This window comes from Accipiter gentilis, chromosome 11 (assembly GCF_929443795.1).
Source record: "Accipiter gentilis chromosome 11, bAccGen1.1, whole genome shotgun sequence".
Classification (NCBI taxonomy): Eukaryota; Metazoa; Chordata; class Aves; order Accipitriformes; family Accipitridae; genus Astur; species Astur gentilis.
In genome coordinates, this window is record NC_064890.1 from 12,169,469 (window position 1) to 12,188,248 (window position 18,780).

The 18,780-nt window shown below is 39.0% G+C and overlaps 1 protein-coding gene across 5 annotated transcripts in view; it reads right to left on the reverse strand.

Annotated features, from left to right (window-relative positions):
* Nucleotides 1-5,240: 5,240 nt before the first annotated feature.
* The window catches only part of CD36 (CD36 molecule), a 38,825-nt gene continuing 25,285 nt past the window's right edge, over nt 5,241-18,780 (reverse strand). For all 5 annotated transcript variants that reach the window (XM_049813654.1, XM_049813655.1, XM_049813653.1 and 2 more), the window contains exons 5-14: nt 16,951-17,130; nt 16,709-16,800; nt 16,228-16,274; nt 13,765-13,834; nt 11,930-12,117; nt 11,008-11,126; nt 9,632-9,705; nt 8,790-8,844; nt 8,427-8,591; nt 5,241-7,690 (exon numbers count right to left, since the gene is read on the reverse strand). In XM_049813654.1, the coding sequence (XP_049669611.1) occupies nt 8,427-8,591; nt 8,790-8,844; nt 9,632-9,705; nt 11,008-11,126; nt 11,930-12,117; nt 13,765-13,834; nt 16,228-16,274; nt 16,709-16,800; nt 16,951-17,130 (990 nt within the window). In that variant the 3' untranslated portion in view covers nt 5,241-7,690. The remainder of the gene's footprint in view (nt 7,691-8,426; nt 8,592-8,789; nt 8,845-9,631; nt 9,706-11,007; nt 11,127-11,929; nt 12,118-13,764; nt 13,835-16,227; nt 16,275-16,708; nt 16,801-16,950; nt 17,131-18,780) is intronic.

Sequence of the window (18,780 nt, forward strand, 5' to 3'; positions counted from 1 at the left end):
CAGCCCACGAGTTTTCTCACTTTCACTCTTCAGATTCTCTCCCCTGTCCCACCAGGGGGGAGTGAGGGAGCAGCTGGGTCGGGCTGAGTTGCCGGCTAGGGTTAAACCACCACAATATGCCATTCAGGGTTTCAAGCTGCAAGAGAGCATTTCTTCCTAAACACATCCAAGAAGTGGCTGTAAAAAAAACTTAGAAGAGCTTAGTAAGAGAAGTTAACAGAAATCTGCTCCTGAATTATTTAGCTGGGTATTCTTTTCATTAATTTCTCTCTTCTGCCTACAAAGATGTTTAGGGGAGGTTCCATAAAAGGGCTTAGGTGTGAAGCAAAAACAGCAAAGGATTTAAGTTTTTAAGTACCTGGTCCCATATTTATGAATAACATAACCTGGCTGCTCAGCAAGGGAGTATTGGGTACCCGAGATGGGGGTAGCAAAAGCCAGCTGTCTCAGAGGGACTCTGCCAAAGCTAGCCAAAAAGTCTTGGTGACTAACCTCCTACATGAATTTTGTGGCCTCCTGTACTCATGACCTCACTTTCTGCTTTGTTTTCAGCCCAGCAACTGAGTTAATGAGCCCAGTCCTGAGAAAGGCAACTATGGAAAGAGATTATAAAATGATCTAGCAAGACGTCTCACATGACACGCTCTGGATATTTGAGATATACGTGAGGGGTAAGTGGTATGATAAGGACTCTGTGGGAGATTCAGCCTTCCTAAACTAGCTGCTAATAAAAAAATTAGGTGTCCTGAGATATATTGTATTTATATAGTTAGGCAACTGAGACTGTTCACAGCATTCCTGCTTTCCCTGGACTGCTTGCATGTGTGTACGGCACACACCCACACTTGGTCAGGTATCAGCAGTAAACAGTTTGGAGGCTGGTGAGCAACAAACTCACTAGTGATATGATGTCCCTGGTGCCCCAACCTGTGCAATGCCCAGGGCCTGCTGCGTTCAGCCTTGTAGTGCTTCTTGTGGAGCACTGCAGCCTGCCTTTCACTTTACAGCCATCCACCTGCACACCCCCACCTGCGTCTGCAGCTGTTCTCCCTGTTCTTGTCTTCCAGAGTGCTCTTGTCATCATTGCCCTGCACGAGGGCACTCAAAAATTGCTGTTATGGCTGTTCAGGTAGGTTGTCAAAAGTCATTGCCATCGCTGTGTGAGTTGCCCTCCATTCCTTCCTCTACACTTCATTCCCTGCTTCATAGTTTTTACTTTAAAGACATATATTAGGGAGCAAGTAGAGCATGGTAGATAAGAGTTTTTCAGGCAGACAATTAACATTTCCCAGTAATGTACACACAGAAGGCTCAGCAGCCAAATAGAGCTGCAAAATCTGTTCCAGAATGAAGCATGTGTCCATCAACCTTATTAGCACAATGAGGGAGGGAAAGCAATGACAAGATCATGATGTAACTGCAGTTACTTTAAAATGTTATTTGCAGTCAGTGCTTCACTGGACAGGATGCCCTGAAGAGGATGCTCATCTGGAGGGACCCCTATCACTTCTCATTGGGGTTGGCCACTTGGGAGCACATTCCCCCTTTTTTTTCCCTTCTCTCTTTCCCCATTCTTCCCTTGTATATTTGGATTTTTGATTTTGTTTTGCCCAAATGGAAGAGTTACTGTTACAGTTGCGGTATACCATGAGTTATGGACCCCAGAAATAAATCTTTGTGCCTGTAAACCTATTTCATCATCCTTTGTGGAATAGTGAGAACTTCTGGTCTCTTTCGGATGAAGACCAAATAGGTGAATCTAACCACTTGTCGTAGATTACAACATTCGTAAAACCATTTAACAGGTCTCAGCTCAGATCTGATTGATCAGAGATAGTTGCTTAACCTGTCTCCCATTTGTGCTACATCAGAGAGGTTGAAATGCAGTCAAATGTATTAGTTTAAGGTAAAACTTATCTGCTTGACTTGTTCTGTCTCAGTCAAATGTGAGAATTTTCAATTAAATTTTCAGCTATTAGTGAATAAACAGATATCAGCTACTACTGAAGAACCACTATCACCTGCTATCTGGTAGGCTTTGATGCAGTGTGATCTGCCCTCCACCACTGCAGCCAGGGCCACTGACCACTCTCCTGTTTATGAAGCCGTGAAGTCCAGCTTGCAGGACTGACACTCTTAGCAGATGACTTTGAGCTAAATACACTCTTGAAAGTTTTCCACAGGGGTATGAGGCATTGCCATGGTAAACCATCTGTGCAGACTTGCCTTTCTTCATCTTTGTGTAAAACTTGGCCAGACTTCAGGGACGTCAAGCCTCTTCACTCAGGTATTCCAGACAGAGCAGCTCCTTTGGGGTCAAAACAGCATTAAACAGAAGTACTTAAATGTTTTGATAGTTGGTGCTGCAATGCCTAAGGGGTGCTTGGCCCCAGGGGGAATTCAGGTGAAACACAGGGTAAAATTTGGCTCTCATCTGGATTCATAAAAGCTGGTGTGCTAAGAAATACATCATCTGAACTCCAAAAAGTGTTCCATCTTTCTCCTTCCTTAAGGAGAAGATGCATTTAGCACTTGTGTTATAGTTCTTGCACCTGTCTAGAAAGGGAGATCAAGAGTTTATGCTCCTTGATTTGTAGAATACTTCTGGTTTTAACCCACTGAGAATTAAAACCAGCATAAAAAAGGTCCTCTGTCTCTCAACCAGTATCCAAAGTAGAGCCAAGATCCTCTTCATTTTTGTGGATTAACAATCATCTTCCTCTAGGACTTTAGCCTCATTTGGAGAACTAACCTGAATCATAGCATACCCTCTTCATCTGAATTAGTGTAATCTAAACAGATTCACATAAAAATAGGAGCTTTTTGGAACCCACATATTCCACATTCTGGCTGATACCTCTAGCCATTAACTTATTTTTATTGCTAGAAACATTGTGTATGTCTATCAGATATGGCTCCTTCAGGACTGTACTAAGTGCCAAATGATCTTACTCAGGAGACACGTATGTACATCCATTCAGCAAAGTGGGTGATGCTCCTGGGTGCTTAGGGAAGTCTCTGTCTGGTGCCTGGAAGATTAGATGGTGGCTGGAATGGATTTTCTGAATTAACCTCTTAACTGCACTGACTTTTCGTTGAACTAAAGTATATGCTTTGCCAGAAGTTCTTTCTTAGTGCTTTTTCCCATTGCTCATAGGAAAAATAGAAATAATTAGAGGATCCTGGTTCCCCTGTTGTCCTTGTTTTCTGTCAGTGTGAGTCCATGAATGTCAGCAGTGTTCTTCAGTTTATCCCGATTGAGACAACCAGGCTGAGGTTGTCAAGACTGAAGAATAAAATGCAGCTGCTGCCACATGACAGTCAATGTATGTGTGTGCGTGCACACATTAATTGTACTGCATACTCCTGATTTTGCAAAGTGGACCTAGTGTTTGACCAGTGCAAAGATAAACAGTTACACCTGTAGAGTGAGTGCACAGAGAAGGATAAGCTTCCACATTTGTGGTAAAAGCACAGGAAATGCTTGAATTTATATGTCAGTACTCAAAAGCACCTGCACCTCTAGCAGGCTTTTACCTTCCGCTGCTGGTTTGAGGTCTCAGTCATGTTTTAGCTCCTATCATGAAAGAAAATATCAGTGGAGACATTTACCTTTACAAGCATTCACATATGTAGGCTTTCCATTTGGAAAAATTATGAGGAAAACGCAAGGGCAAAAATAAGACTTTCCCAGTCCTATGCACAAATATTCTAGTGGGGCTGAAATTGCAAACGTGTCTAAGGTTCATTCAAAACCTAAGTCACAGAAAAGAGCACACACATGGCTATATGTAAGTCCTGATTTGTCCAAAAATCCTTGGTGTTACACAAGTGATGCTCTCACGAATAATATGGGTGTGTCTGGTTATATCAAGCACGTGTTTCGTAAAACACTGGTTCACAGAACTCAGGGGAAACCCTGGCCTTAGCAAAACACTCCAGACTATTAATGGGCATCAAAATTTCTGTCTTAGTGCTGCATCCGACAATCTGTCATTCAGCTGACACTTAGGATGTGTTTTTTCTCACAGTGCTTTTAAAGCGATGTAATTATTTCTGGTAATGTCAGCTGGTAGAGGGAGCAACAAGGAATTTCAGCCAGCATTATTTTTGACTGCCTATGCTGAAATGAAGCAGGAGAACTTGTGAAAAACTGTATGCCCTTTGGGTGGCGCCTACTGCAAAGCATTTGGTTTCTTTTCTTACACAGTAGAGCTGAGAAAGGTCCCAGACTGATCTGAAATCGCTGGCTCCTTTGGGTACTGCTGGGAGAGGGTGCGACCACAGAGCCTCAGAGATATCTGGTATGCAGAGAGGGGACAGAGAATAGAAAACGAATAGCATCTATTTATAAATGCGGTTTGCGTTTGGTAAGTGTGAGTCATTTGCCTCTTTGGTTCTGTGTTTTATATGGCTACTGAAAAAGCTGTAAACATATTTTATTAGTTATTAAATTTATTATTTTTTTTAAATACTGTTGATGTGTACACCCATGAATAAAATGAGTCCTTGCCTAGTCTCACAGCTAAAAGAGCAGAGAAAACATCAATTTTCTTTCTTTTTCAGGGTGTAGTAGCATGTTTACATTACCTCAACAGACACTGGTAGGCTAGGTGGGAAGAACAGGTTTTAAGAAAGGCTTTGAAAGTATAATTACAGTTAGACATCAAGAGCTGGCACACCAGCTCTGGGGTGTAAGTGTATGGGCTGTTAGATCTTGGGTTAGATCTGATTTTCACTAGTGATTTTCACCCGTAAGGACCTGGGGAGGGTGGGGAATGTGAGGCATGAACGTAGCCAGGCTTGCCTCCCACCCGACCTGCTGGGCCAGCAGAGCCAGCGAAGGCTGTTGTAATGTGCTGCTGGATGTGCTGACACCATGCTGCCAACACCTCCAGCTCAAGGGAGTCCAAAGCCGTCTCTCTCTGACCTTGGTTTCCTAGGATTGTTTTAGAATTGCTTCAGTTTAGACATGCTGGTGCTCAGCTTTGCCCACAAAGTCTCCTGCTTTTTGTAATCCAGAGCACAAATGTTGTATGTCACTGGTATTCATAATATATCAAGTGGCAACATGAAAGGTGATATGCACTTCTAAGCAGCTGTGATGTGCCAGAGTACAATGACATAACAAGGTTAGCCAAAAGCTCGCTTATTCATCAATTTATAAAATCAATTTCTAGGAAAAGAAAACACATCCAAAATACCAAGAAAAGAAACACAAGAACTTAATTATTCAACACAGATTTTATTTACAATTAGACATAAGGATCTCAGAAAGAAGAGTTTGAGCTTTATTTTATTTGTATTGAGTTCATTAACATTTCTAATAAATGTTTATTCTGCACTGTTTGAACAAATGTAAATACTTAACATTAGCCTTAATAACATGAATTAACAATAACTGTAACTGATGCTTGGGACAAAATAACTACTAATTATAATTCAAGTGCAATCTAGGTGCTGAACATAGTTTAAAAGTCCAAACCTGCATCGAGATCAATGAGATTATACATATGAACAAACATAATTTTGTGCATGCAGAATTGGGCCCTGAGACATTTAAAATCACGGCCTGACTTGCTGGATCACCACAGAGCACTAAACAACACTAGTAGAGCAAATGCTAACTTGCTGACAATTGGCTTGAAGCCACAGAAAATGAAGCTGAAATGCTAGTGTATCAAAAATGACAGGAGCATTGCTGTTCCTTTTGTGAAAAGATCTCACCATTAGATTCTGGCACAAAAGACTAGTTTTATTATAAAAACTTGGTGTCAGATCTTGAACCACAGCAGAGCTGTGCTTGTTCCATAGGAGAAGATGACTTAATGACTTCAGCTGTTCTCATACTTTTTTGACCAGTCCATAGGACTCTAGGGATGCCTTCAGTTGTTGTCAAACTGTCCCCAAACTAACATGGGAACAGAGCATCACATATGACACCAGCAATAATGTAGAGATGAGAGAAAGGTCTTGTTTTTCATTGACTAGCAAGCACCATGAGTAATCAAATGCACAGGCTCTCGAAGTGAGTGTCATGCCTCATTCACATCTCCTGCCCTGTTACTTTGCATTTCCATCAGGGCTGGAAAAAGAGAGTGTAGCCATGTACCACATACACCTTGCCTTCAAGAATAATCTCTTGGGATTTCTGTGATTCATCAGCTCTGCTTATAGCTACATAACTTTGTCCACAAGGAACATGGGATTAAAACAACAGCATTGTAGCCTGTTGAGTTTTTTGCTTTATTTCCAAAGGGTGAAAACACCTTACTAAAGAAACCTGGCCAAAGATATTGTCCTTTACTAGCAACACAAACCTTTTTGGTTTAAAGTCCATTGTAGCATTATTTCCAAACACCAGGCTATGAAAGGCTGGCCATGTTTGATTTTCCTTTTTCCTTGCAGCTCTTATTTAAGGGGACAAAAGATCCGAGAAGAAATCTTATAAAGTGCTGAACTTAGGCTCTCATTCTGAATTCAGTGAGTCCGTGGGAAGAGACCGCACAACACTCAGTATCTGCCCCATTGACTCTCATTTCTAGTATATGGCATTCAGATTAAATGAAAAAGTAAACCATTTACGCAGCTGGCAGTGTTTGCTACCTGTCTACAGGCCGATGCACCTCATTAAACAAACAGTTGCACAAATTTCCTTGTGGCAGATGGTTTATCAGTAAAAAATTGGGGCTACCCGTTCTAATTTATGTTCTTCCATAGCAAGGAAGTGGAATCCTCTGATGTTTGATCAAAACCATTATCTTAGTCTTTCCTGTGTCTGGAGCATTCCAGAATATTTTCTCTTGACCCTAAAGGTGACATATCAGATCGTTCTCTAAGGGAGGACTTGGGCGAAGTGGGGTTAGGGAAGAGCAGAGGCTGGTGTTCAAGCAAGAGCCAGAAAGAAAAGCACCTGGGAGGCAACAGAAGGAGCAGTGGAGCAGGTTGGGACTTAGGGAGTGGTTCAGATTACTAAACAGCTGTGGAGCCAAACGTGGATGAGCAACATCAACTTACGAATGGCTGTGGTGTGTCTATGAGCCATCTCCATATAAAATGTATAAACAACATATTTTAGTAAGTCTTTTATTAACTTCATGTATTACAGTTAGTAACCTTACATATTAAACTTCACATTCAACGCAATTCACATCCCTGAATAGAGGACAGAGAGCAGTTCTATTGCAGCAGCTTCCATTCCTTGAAGGAACAGAAAGAAACGTTGCAATGAGAGCATCTAGAGCACAGCATGAGCTCAAAGGTGTTGTCATTCCCAGCTTGTGCTCAGAGACAGAACATCAGCAAACTGCTTTCATTTGTCTTGCAAATCCCGGAAGAAAAAAAAGTAGCAAGTTGCTTAAATGGCAGAAGGCGGACTAAAATCCAACTGCACCTCAGCTTCAGTCTGCTTGAATGCCAGTTAAAATTTGTAACAAGGTTCAAATAATCAAAGTTATTTGAAAGCAAAGTTTCCATGGTGCTCTCGTTATTGATGTCAGAAGCGCGGACCTTTGGAAACATCAACTTATTTGGGTTAGTGAGTTGGTCTTCTCAAAATGGAAAAGCATGTTGAATTCCATAGCATGTGGACTGACTGTGCCTTGAATCATACCTTTTGTCTCTGAATTGTAACATGCTGCTTGGCTGAAATGTCAATTAAACATTGACTACCTCTGAAGTCTTCTGTTACCTGTAGTGAAATAAAATCAGAATGCAGCATGCGATGAGGTAAGTCTTTGTCTTAAAAATGTCTCCTTACTACAGCATACTTTTCACCATAACATTCACGTCTCTTCACTTGTTTTAAATCACTCCAAAAATGTGTTTGTTTCCCTAGATGTCAGTGCATTAATTCACCACTTGGTTATTCTACCCATGATGGGAGTATATTTAGTCTTAGTGGGCTTGGTATGTTCAGGAGATGTTTAGACTAACATGACAGTGATGCACGATTGAGAGAAAGAAGTGAGAAACCCTATCGAATACTCAATAAAAAACATCATATACAGGGGGTTCTCTGAAACCCCTCAGTCAGGGGTATGTCCTGGAAGAGCACAGGAATCTGCAGCTGTGTGGCTTCAGTCCCAGAGAAGTACTAGAGGGCACTTCTGAGCAGTTTAGCAGTCTTGGATAAAATGTCTATTTTCATAAACTCAACAACAATCCTGTTGTGTTTTGGAATAAAAAAATGTTGGTCTTCTGATATAATTCCCAATACCCTCTCCTGAGCATGTTAAGAGCATCCTGAAAGATTAAGGCTGGGAAGAGAATTTGAAAACATTAGCTAAATTATCTGGATGATTCCGCACAGAACTGCTGAATTTACTAGCACTTAAAAAATAAGAACAGCTAAATAGGTAATGATTCTGAACTTCTTGAAACCCTGAGGAAAAGTGCTGAGGACTGAGCTGTTAGTGCTTACTTACTTATTTTAATTTCTTGGATCTGCAGATGAAATAGGAACCCATGAATGAGAGGAACAGCACAGAACCTGTGATGATTAACACCATCTGCAGCACACTCAGCATCTGGACCCGACCAGTGACTTTATTTCTGAACATTTCTGCTTTTGCATCCCCAATAACAGCAGACTGAAACAGTGCAAGAAAAATATCAGTGAAAGGTAAGTATGCAAGCCCTCACTTGCTGAATATATACATTCAAATCACAGCATGAGTTTAATTGCCCAATTTCAGGGCACAAAGACTGAAAAAGCTAAGTAATTTATTTTCTTTTTTTTTTTCTTTTTTTTTTAACAGTGAAGATTAAATGACAGAAAACATACTAACCTCATTTAGCCAAAGAAGAGGAAAAATATAAGGTTTTTGAACTTTTGATAAAGCTCTGAAATGAGAAAATAAGTACAGCATGTTACCTTTAGTTTGTTGCATAAGCCCAGTCTCTACTTAAACTTTTTTATTATCCTCTAACTACATTTCTACCTTCCAGGTGTACGTTTTTAGTATAGTTTTGGACTAAAAAAAGACTAAGCCTACAACTGATAACAGCCATTTTACATATTGGCAACCATCTCTTTCTGTCTAGTCTTCCATATGCGGGTAGTCAGAAAAAAGAAAGAAAGGCTGGACATAGCTAGGTGTTCGTAGGAGGGTCTGAAGATCTCTGTGGTGTTCAGCTGCCAGATGTACAGGATCCTAAAATGCATGTCTGTACATGTACATTTGGGCCAATGAAGAGAAAGAAACAGCTGGAGACCGGTTAATCCTTGGTATGAAATCCATCTAGTGATAGAGCACACATAAATTCTCTCTCTCATTGGATTTATTACAGAAAATACATTTTGCCTTCTAGTTCATCCTCATGGTCCCCATTTGGGTTTTGCAAGAATGTTGTTCTTAAGAATAACATAATAATGTTGCCTCGTAAGCTTCTGTGGGGAAATCAAATGTGTGCTAAAATACTTGGGCAGTGCGTTACTCAAGAAGGTTTGCTCTTTGGCTGAAATTTATGTTCTCTGAAAAGTCATGACTGAAATTTTTGCAAGAAAAATGAAAAAGCTTTGGGAAACTATTTTTATTCCTTCTTTTCCCAGCCATTTCTGACACTATCATAGACCAATCAGACCTCTTGAAAAAAGTCTTTAAAAACAAAATAACGAAGTAGTACTTACTCAATTTTTGGTGCAGGCTTCACAAGGAGGTTTACTTGCAGCCTTTTTGCAAACTGTAGTGTAAAACCAGTGATCTAAAACCAGGAGAAAAAATCCCACATTAATTTAGATTTTTGAGTCGGATACCTAAGCCTAGAATATGGACTGTGTCAAAAAGCACTATCTTTTTAAGGATTCCATTTGTATGAAATTTTAATGTTTCTAAGAGTGTCTCATTTCTCATAGAAGTTCTGATTTTGTGGCTTTACCATAGTTACTTTTGTAATTTGCAATTAAAATTGGAGGTAAAAAAATGTTAAAAATACTGAAACAGTCATGAAATGTTTTATATAAAAATATGTTTTGGGGTTTTTTTCCACCACAAATTACCTAAATTTTCTTTTTCAACAAGAAGGATATTTAATTTGCATAGGGCCAAACCCAAACATTTCCTATTAGAACAAACTTATCAAAACAAAGATCAGATCTTTTCTTCATCTCCTTCTTTTCTTCTCTGTCCTCCACAAAAATAATACTGGGTGTGATTCTTGAAAATTTCATATCAGATTTAGGAAATTCTGGTTGATGTCTCTATTCCAAATAAGGTGAAGCAACTATCGATCTCCTCATTGAAGTTACATAGCTTAACTGTCAAATTATATGCCTGGAAATATTTTAGTAAGAAATCCCAAATTTTAACTTTTCACCCAAATTCAGAGCAAAATAAAATCTTGGAACATTAGAATTCATCGCACTATTCAGAAAACTTTGGTAAATACACTTGAAGTTAAGAATCCAAACCACTTGAACAGAAGTAGAGGTAAAATTGGAAGCAAGGCAATCAAAATCAGAGCTGTCATAAATTCATTCAGTTTGGGATCTCTGTTGCACAATCTGAGTCACAAAGACTATATTAGGTCTGTTCTAGAGTAGTCTGTTCAGACTTCCAGAAATTTTCTTGGAAATAAACTGATCTATATTATTTAACTTCAATTGAGATAGTAATTATACAATAATGGCTAGCAATAGAAAATGAAAAAAAAAATAAGTATAGAGGGAACAGAAAAACTTTCATAGGAAAGAATTTTCTGAAAGTACTTAAAGGTCATAGAAAAGCTATAGCATACTTCAAAGTTTGCAGAATCTATTTAATCTTACATTCCCAATAAGAAAAAATCAAAACTTATTTTCCAGACTTTGAAGGTCAGAATGACTAAAAGTTCTGCTCTAAATTTCCCCTGCTAAAACCATAACACTTTTGTGAGCAGATCTTGCAAAAGCAAGTATGAATATATTGTATCATCTGCTCATCCCCCTGGTAAAAGGCCTACTCTACGACAATTAAATTTAAACATTGCAAGTTTACTGAGTTACAATTATTAAATATTTGTACTTACAGGCTCTACATCTAGAAACGTCTCGTGCTCCTTCTCATTTGGGCTCAGGCCTTCAACATCATGCAATACAGAATCACTTGCATGAAGAAAATGCGGAAGAGAGATAAATACCGGTCTTCCTATTTGAAAAAAACAAACTCACTTGAATCATTAAGCCTAATTTCAGTGCTCACCTTCTGAGGCCATTTTCCATGCAAACATAGTTTTTTATATAGACACACGATCCTGATAAAATTGTTAAAATTCGTGTCCCGTCCCCCCCCCCCAAAAAAAAAAATAAAATTTGAGCGTTTCTGTGATTCTACTGTCGTGAGGTAAATTTGCATGGCGAAACAAATTGTTGTTACAAATCCTGCTTGTCTGTGTCTACACTGTGGAGCTGGCAGTGCTTCCAGTTTCATGCTGAGGTGAGGATCTGACTGTCAGTCTTTCCCTGCAGCTTCATGATCTTGTTTTAGTAGAAAGCAAGCCTGAAGGGAACCCATGCTGTCCACTCTGCACCAAACACAGACTCTGTATACATTTATTTTATTATACTGATGCTAAATTAAGCCAGCAGTGTCTCACAGTCTCTGCATGCATACAGTTGTACACGCACACACGGAGTGTGTGATTTATCACAAATAAAGACCGTGACTATCTCTGGCTTGTATACAGTTTCCCCTCCTTTCCGTTCTATACATGCATTCCTGCAGTTTCAGTATACAATCTATTTTGCAGAGCACTATGCAGAATACAGAAATATTATAGTTCTCATTTTGGGAAATAAGGCTGCAGAAACGTGAAAGCTCTCCCGGGCAATCTGTGCAAGAATTCAGACAAACGCGAACATCCTGGATCTTAGCGTACCACCTCAGCTACAGGACACGTGCTTTCTCCACAGTTAAATGGCTCCTTTGGTGGTACCATGTCACTACTATACCTGCTTTGCAGGCGCTAATGTCTAGGACTCCAGCTATTGTGCAGTTCTTTGAAATGACTTCATCTCGACAGAAGCAATAATTATCTCTGACTTCAGCAGGTGATGCAAATGCTTCACGAGGAACGGCGAAACGGTAGAGTGAGATTCCTTTCACATCCTGCTTGCTCTGGAAAACTCCATAGATTGATCTGAATATAAAAGAGGAGAAACATGCTTCAGGCATTTGGATTAAAACTCTGAATTCATGGCAATACTCCTTAAGATTCCCCCAAGCATCTCTTTCTCTTAAAAGAAACAAGTACTCCAGGGAGCCGATGTCCAGGCTCCCTTCACACTGTTCAGCAGTTTGTAGGGGTGTTCCTGTGTAACAGAGAACATTCCACACTTTCACAAAAGGATGCGCAAGCTCAGAGGTGAGCACAGCAATACACAAAAAGACAGACAAAAATACTACTAATAAATAATATACACAAAACTAAAAAATATAGTTAAGAGCTCTTTTCCTACACACTTCTATACCCACTCTTATTATGAAATTTTGAAAGTTTTTGGACTATAGCAGAGATACTTATCAATATAAATCAGCTCTGCTACAGATTTTTTTGCTGACCTGATAATACTAATCTAAGCTTTATGATGCAGGCAACATTCTGCATATAACCTTATTCCACTACATATGAATCAGAATACCACTTAAGCTTCTTTTTGCTGATACGTTATCAACTGATACAGAGATATGGTTGTTACCCAGTAATGTAACCAGGGCAGCAACACTTTGTATTGCAGCCAAACGAAAGAAGGGTTCTGGGTTTTGCAACATGGACACAACCATTTTCCATGACTCCGTTTCAGCATGACCTTTGGGCAATTGTTACTGTCCTTCATTGTTCATTAATTGCAAGAAATAAATGGCCAGAGGGATCTCTCAAACTGTGTGCAATCAATCCAAAGAATTTTATCATTTCTTCTCTGCAAAGAATCCCCTTTTCCATGAAAAATTGGAAATGGTTGTGAAATGCTTTCCAGTTTGGAAAGCTTCACCAAAAAAAAGAACTCTAGCTTCTTATAAAAACACCAACCTTTAAAAAAAACTTTCTGCAAAGCAAATGGCCCACTTCAAACCTAGTTAAAAGGAACCAGCTGTTTCCAGGCAGCAAAATAGACAAAGGGGTCGAACCTCCCAAAGTAAATACACTGTGATGCACTTTAAATCTTTTACCATTGCTTTCAGCGATCCCACTGGAGAACTTGGGGACACTGGCTTGCCACAGCAGAAGCAGCAGGCTGAAAAGCCATCAGGGATGTATTAAGCAGGTTTGTTTGTTTGTAAATACATAAAAATAAAATATGTAAAAATATCCTGTGAGAAAACAATTTCGAGTATCTAGTGGATGACAGTAGATCCAGATCTGCATAAATGATGTTCTGCAGAAATGCCAAACGTACCTATTGCCTCCTCAGACCAAATAAGGCAGGTTATAGCCTGTGTCTTGGTCTTAGAAGTTCAAGGCTTTGAACCCTGTGGCCCCCAATGTCTTTCATAGATCTGTAACAGCTCACGACAGTGTCAGATATTCCTGAATTATACATCTGTAACTGGTTGAAATAAAATACATCATAAATAGCTTGCTACTTGGCATAAATAAAAGTGGTAGAATCAGGTTCTGAATCACGAGCACAGCTCACAGATTTATTTGTGTTTAGGTGAAACGTTTTTGTTGAACTGCCTCCGGGACCTAAGCCCAAGCAGAGCCACCGCAGCCACCCTCTGAACTGAAAGAGCATTTGGGTGGCACGTGCAGGCGTGTACGCACATCAGGAAGGGACCAGCCTACCTGCAAATGTCAGAGGAGAAGAAGCGCAGTATCTGATCCTTCTTAACAAATGGTGGGAACGATGCCCCATCTGTGAATAAAATAAAATAAGAGCTTCAAAGCAATTCCACTTAGAAGACATGATTTATTTTCTAGCTCAATACTCAGCTGTTACTTTCCTATAAAGCTGTGAAAAGAGAAACAAAATGAGTCATTTATGGGGAAAATATTTATCGAAGTTATTGCACAGTGACAGGCACTCCACAGATAACATTGAATTGGTTTTGAAAGTAAGCCAAATTATGGCAGCTGTTTTGTGGTTGGTTTTTTGTTTTGCTTTGGTTTGGTTTTGGGTTTTTTTTTCACAGATGTGAAGCTGTATGATCAAGCCCATTAAAAACAGAGGATACAAAAACCAATCCTGCTTAATATGAAACCCAATACCTGTTGCCATTGCTTCAAGGTTTATGCAGTCTAAAGACCTAAACCTTTCTAGAGATGCTTGGTTCCTTTGCAGTTATGGCATTCAGCTCTTGCAAGAAACACAGTTTTAGACTTCAAAACTGCCTATTTAATAACCAGTGCTAAACCTTTTTTTCACCAAAGATTGCCCACGTGGACCTCTTCTTTGTAAGCTGAGATCCTCCCTATAGCTAATGGAGAGAAGGAAGGACTTCTAGGGCACAACTCATCTCACCCCATGGTAGACATGCAAAATAGGTCAGAGGAATAGCACTTTGGTAATGTCTTTTTCTCTACTTGTTATAAAAAGAACATAGACAGCCAGTTCAGATGCATATTTCTGCACTGCAAGCATCCCGAGTTAAGTAAGAGGACTCTGCCATTTTCTCAAATGAGGTGTTGTAACAAACCTTTAACCAGTACATTTGTTACTTCTTGCTACAATTTCTGTTTAGTTTCTTAGTCAGCAGCCATAACCAAGGGATTGAAAATATCTGTGGTATCTTTGAATCTAGTTGGCAAGAGTGATAAAAGCTAAATTACATACTGCCACTTGCCACTGCTGACAGAAGCACTTTTCATAAAGAAGATCCAAGATCATCCTAGACACACACTCTATTTCTAAATCTTGGCAGTCTTGGAGAGTTTGCAAATGTGGACTCATTTCAAGCCCTTATACAAGAATACTGCTTAATATTTTTATCTAGGTATTTACTTATACTATATATGCTGCACTTTGGTGCGAAAGCTGACACGATACGAAGGAATTCTCACACTTGCTTACAAGACTTTTTAAACCTCCTGCTTCTGTAAACATATGGTCCCTCCTGAGCAGTTGCATTGAATGATTTTGTAAACTGTGCAATAACCTTTTCTAACAAGGAAAAGCTCCATGTTTTCACTGTACTGGAGCACTTAGTCTAGTTAGCTGAGTATGTTTATTCTGTCAGCTGTGGAAGAAGAAAAAACAAAAAGCTGACCCTGGGAAAAAAGGGTTCAGGCTCCATAAGAAAGAAGGAAAGTCTTAGAACCTAAGAAAATATTGCCTCCTATAAAATTAATTGCATGTTTTAAAAAGGAACTAATTGGTTTTGACTCACAGAGTTTTGGAAAGTCAGATTCTTGTGATGTATTTGAAATACTTCAAAATAACTTGCCCTGTGCTCTGGGTTATAAGGAAAATGATATATGCCAGGTAAAGACACATAGAAAAGAAAATCAAACAAAACAAAACAAAACAAAAACCTGTTTGTTTTGATAGTTGCCCACTGCAGGCCTCCTGCTCTTTGCAAAAGCTTTCACTGTGACATCTGCCAGCCTCAGCTCAACAGATTGTGGTGTCCTAACAGCGACTCTTTCACTCATCGAGAAGAAAAATATCCTCTTGAACAAATGTATCTTAAACATTCAACTGTTTTCATATGCATTCCAAAAGCAAATTCAAAAATATTCTCTAGTTTATTCTTCCCAAACTAAAATACTTCTTTTCTTCATCCCTTTTCACTTGCAAGTGGCCTCCAAGCCACTTGTCTGACAGCCTTCTTCCTTGTCACCCCAATTTCTTTTCATATCTCAAAAAAACCCCTATTCTGTCTGTTCTGGTGCATTTAATTTTATTTTTCAACATTGTAAATGAATGTACATTATTAGAATGTAAAGGCATTTTTCAACTGCTATAGCAAAGGAAAAGAATCTTAGTTATATTGTACCATATAGATAATTAGTAGAAACAGAGAGCTGGATTCTTTTCTTGTGTCTCTTCCACATCTACTCTAGCTGAAGAGAGTGTGTATATATACGTATATATAAAATAATGTATGATAACATATAATATATATTATAATGGATACACACATATGCATGTATAGCAGTAGTAGGTATACATTCATATTTATAAAGACATTTAATATACAGAATACAGAACTGTCAAATCCCAGGGGAATTACTTTAAAGATTTTATCTCATTATTCCCTTGCAATATCAAGAGATGTGTTGAAGTTTAAAAAGCTTTAATAGGCTCACCTGTGCCATTAACCAAATCGCAGTGGCCTTCCCAGTATGCAAGATTGCTTTAAAATAAAAAAAAAGTCATTCTGCATGTAGTATGTTATACCATGTAATCCATTTCATTACCTGTATTGATAAATATAACTGTTCTAGTATAAGCCTGATCCATAAGAAAAGTCAGAGTATAGAGATGTTCATTCATTTATTCAGATAAATTATATGATGGACTAGAATAGGATAAAAGGGATCTAGCTATTTAAGTATGCAAAACAGAAGTAACTAATTCTATCAAAGAATCAATAACTGTCTTAAATCCGAGCTCCTAACAGAATCATTAATAGCTGAAAGAGAGAGGTGGTTTTGCTAAGCCCAAGACTTGATCCAGCTTCCTTTGCATTGTTGAAGATTTTCCATTTATCTATATCTTAGTGAATCAAGCCTTAAAAGCCATACCTTGAAAATATGTATGGTTTTTAATTACACAACTATATGATACCTTTTGTTTTTATAGCTTTCAATTATGGCTGTTTTTTTAATATCTTCTTTCCCAGTATAGACTTTGTAAAGTCCGTCGAATGTCCCATTATACTGTAACAGACATAATAAGAAGGAATAACAGTTAGCAGTACTGAACTATATCATAGCATTGTCAGATTATTTTTTCCTCACAGCAGCTGCCTTAGTTTTTATTCACAGAATGATAACTGAAGGCTTTGCCTCCTCATTGGTTTCGCTTACCGGGTAGAAGACTCCCAGAACTGGGTCCAAAGGGAAGGGGACCTTACTTAAGAAGGGATCTTTGTATCCCCACAGTAACTCTTTCACTGTTCTGTTCTGCAGCATGGATGACTTAGAAGCTTTAATCCAGGTGTTCAGTAGTAGTTGTATAAAAGTATTTGTATACAGGGCAGGTGCAGCCTACAACAGCAATAAAATTAATGTTTAGCATAAAATTCTGCATGTGCTTTGGATCAAAAACACAGAGACTGACTCCAAGAAATCTCTAGCAAAGCCAGTTTCAGAGTTGCAGCTCACTGTAAGTTAAGTTTCTACTTAAAACTGACTCCTTAACAAAACAATTACTGGGCATAATTTACACAAAAGTAGAAAATTTGTCTTTACTGCTTACATAAGCTCACTAGATCATCCCTAATCACAGAACCACAGGACAGTTGAGGTTGGAAGGGACCTCTTGAGGTCATCTGGTCCAACGTCCCTGCTCAAGCAGGACCACCAAAAGCCAGTTTCCCAGGACCATGGCCAGACCGCTTTTGAATGTCTCCAAGTAATAATCTCAAATCCCTATCTGTATAACATGCGCTGTACCACTTTCGGTTTTCTTCCTCTTTTCTGTCATCTCCATATGTCACATACTTCAGACTCACTCACACTATAAACATGTAAGTAAAAATATACAAGCCTTGTTACTTTCTGGCTTAGATAAGTGGTTTAGATTTGCTGTTATGCTAGCAGCAATACACCTGTATCCTGCATAAAACTGATCAAGCACTGAGTCTCCATTATTTCTTTACTTAGAAAGAATATATATTTGCAACAAACGAGTCCTTTCTGAACAGCTTCTGAAATTTCTGAATTCTAAATAATGGATAACTTTTCCTAATTCAATGAAGAACAATGTAGATTTACCAGCAATAATTGTAATGAACGTTACTAGAGGCATAAACATAAAGTCAAGTCCCTAAAGACAAGTAATAGCTTGTGGAAAGCAAACAGAAATTATCTATGTTGGCCTGTCTGGTGAAGCAGGAAATTGTAATAATTTTGATAAGTAAATCTGTGCAAAAACAAGTGTTCTCTTAGAGTAAGTGCTCAGCCTAGGCCCAGTAGTGGGCCATCTCTTTGTACTTAGCGCTGTGGGGATAGCGATGGAAGAGTCTCTTTTGCTCTCATTTCTTCCCCCTGAACCCCATGAATCTTTCACTTTTGTCTGAACTGGAATTCAGAGTAAGCAGAAGGCATGGATATGACAAGATTATGAGACAGAAGCGATGTGGGTTCAATTCCCTCAAGGTTAAGAAAGTGTGAAAAATATGTGTCTGAGTTCCCTTGTGAGTATTTTGACGACAAGGTTATGACATCAAAGGTGGACTCTACTGGATTAAAGCCAGTGCTGTCAAACAAGATAGGCAGAGCCTCTCTGGGAATTTAGGTTTACACCAGTTTGTTTCTGAACAGCAAAATGAGGCTTGGATCCTCTGTTCTCATCCCCCCTGATGCAGATGTTTGCAGGCATGAGCCTATGCTTAGACCCATAAAGAGCTATGTGGTCCAAAGCGTGGGAGTTGAGCCGTGTCCGTTAAGACTGTGACATGAAGGACGCTGGGCATAGGAGAAAAGAACAGCTTTTCAAAAAAGAGATGCTGGCCTAAATTAGGACATAAGCAGAGTATAACTGGTCTGAATAAGGCCATTTGCTTTTAATTATTATGTCTTTTCTCCCTACAGAAAAGAAAGCTTAAGGGACGTCATCACAGTATTCCATAACTTAAAGGACAGCTACTAAGAGAATGGAGGCTTTTTCTTCACAAGGAGCGACATGGAGAAGAC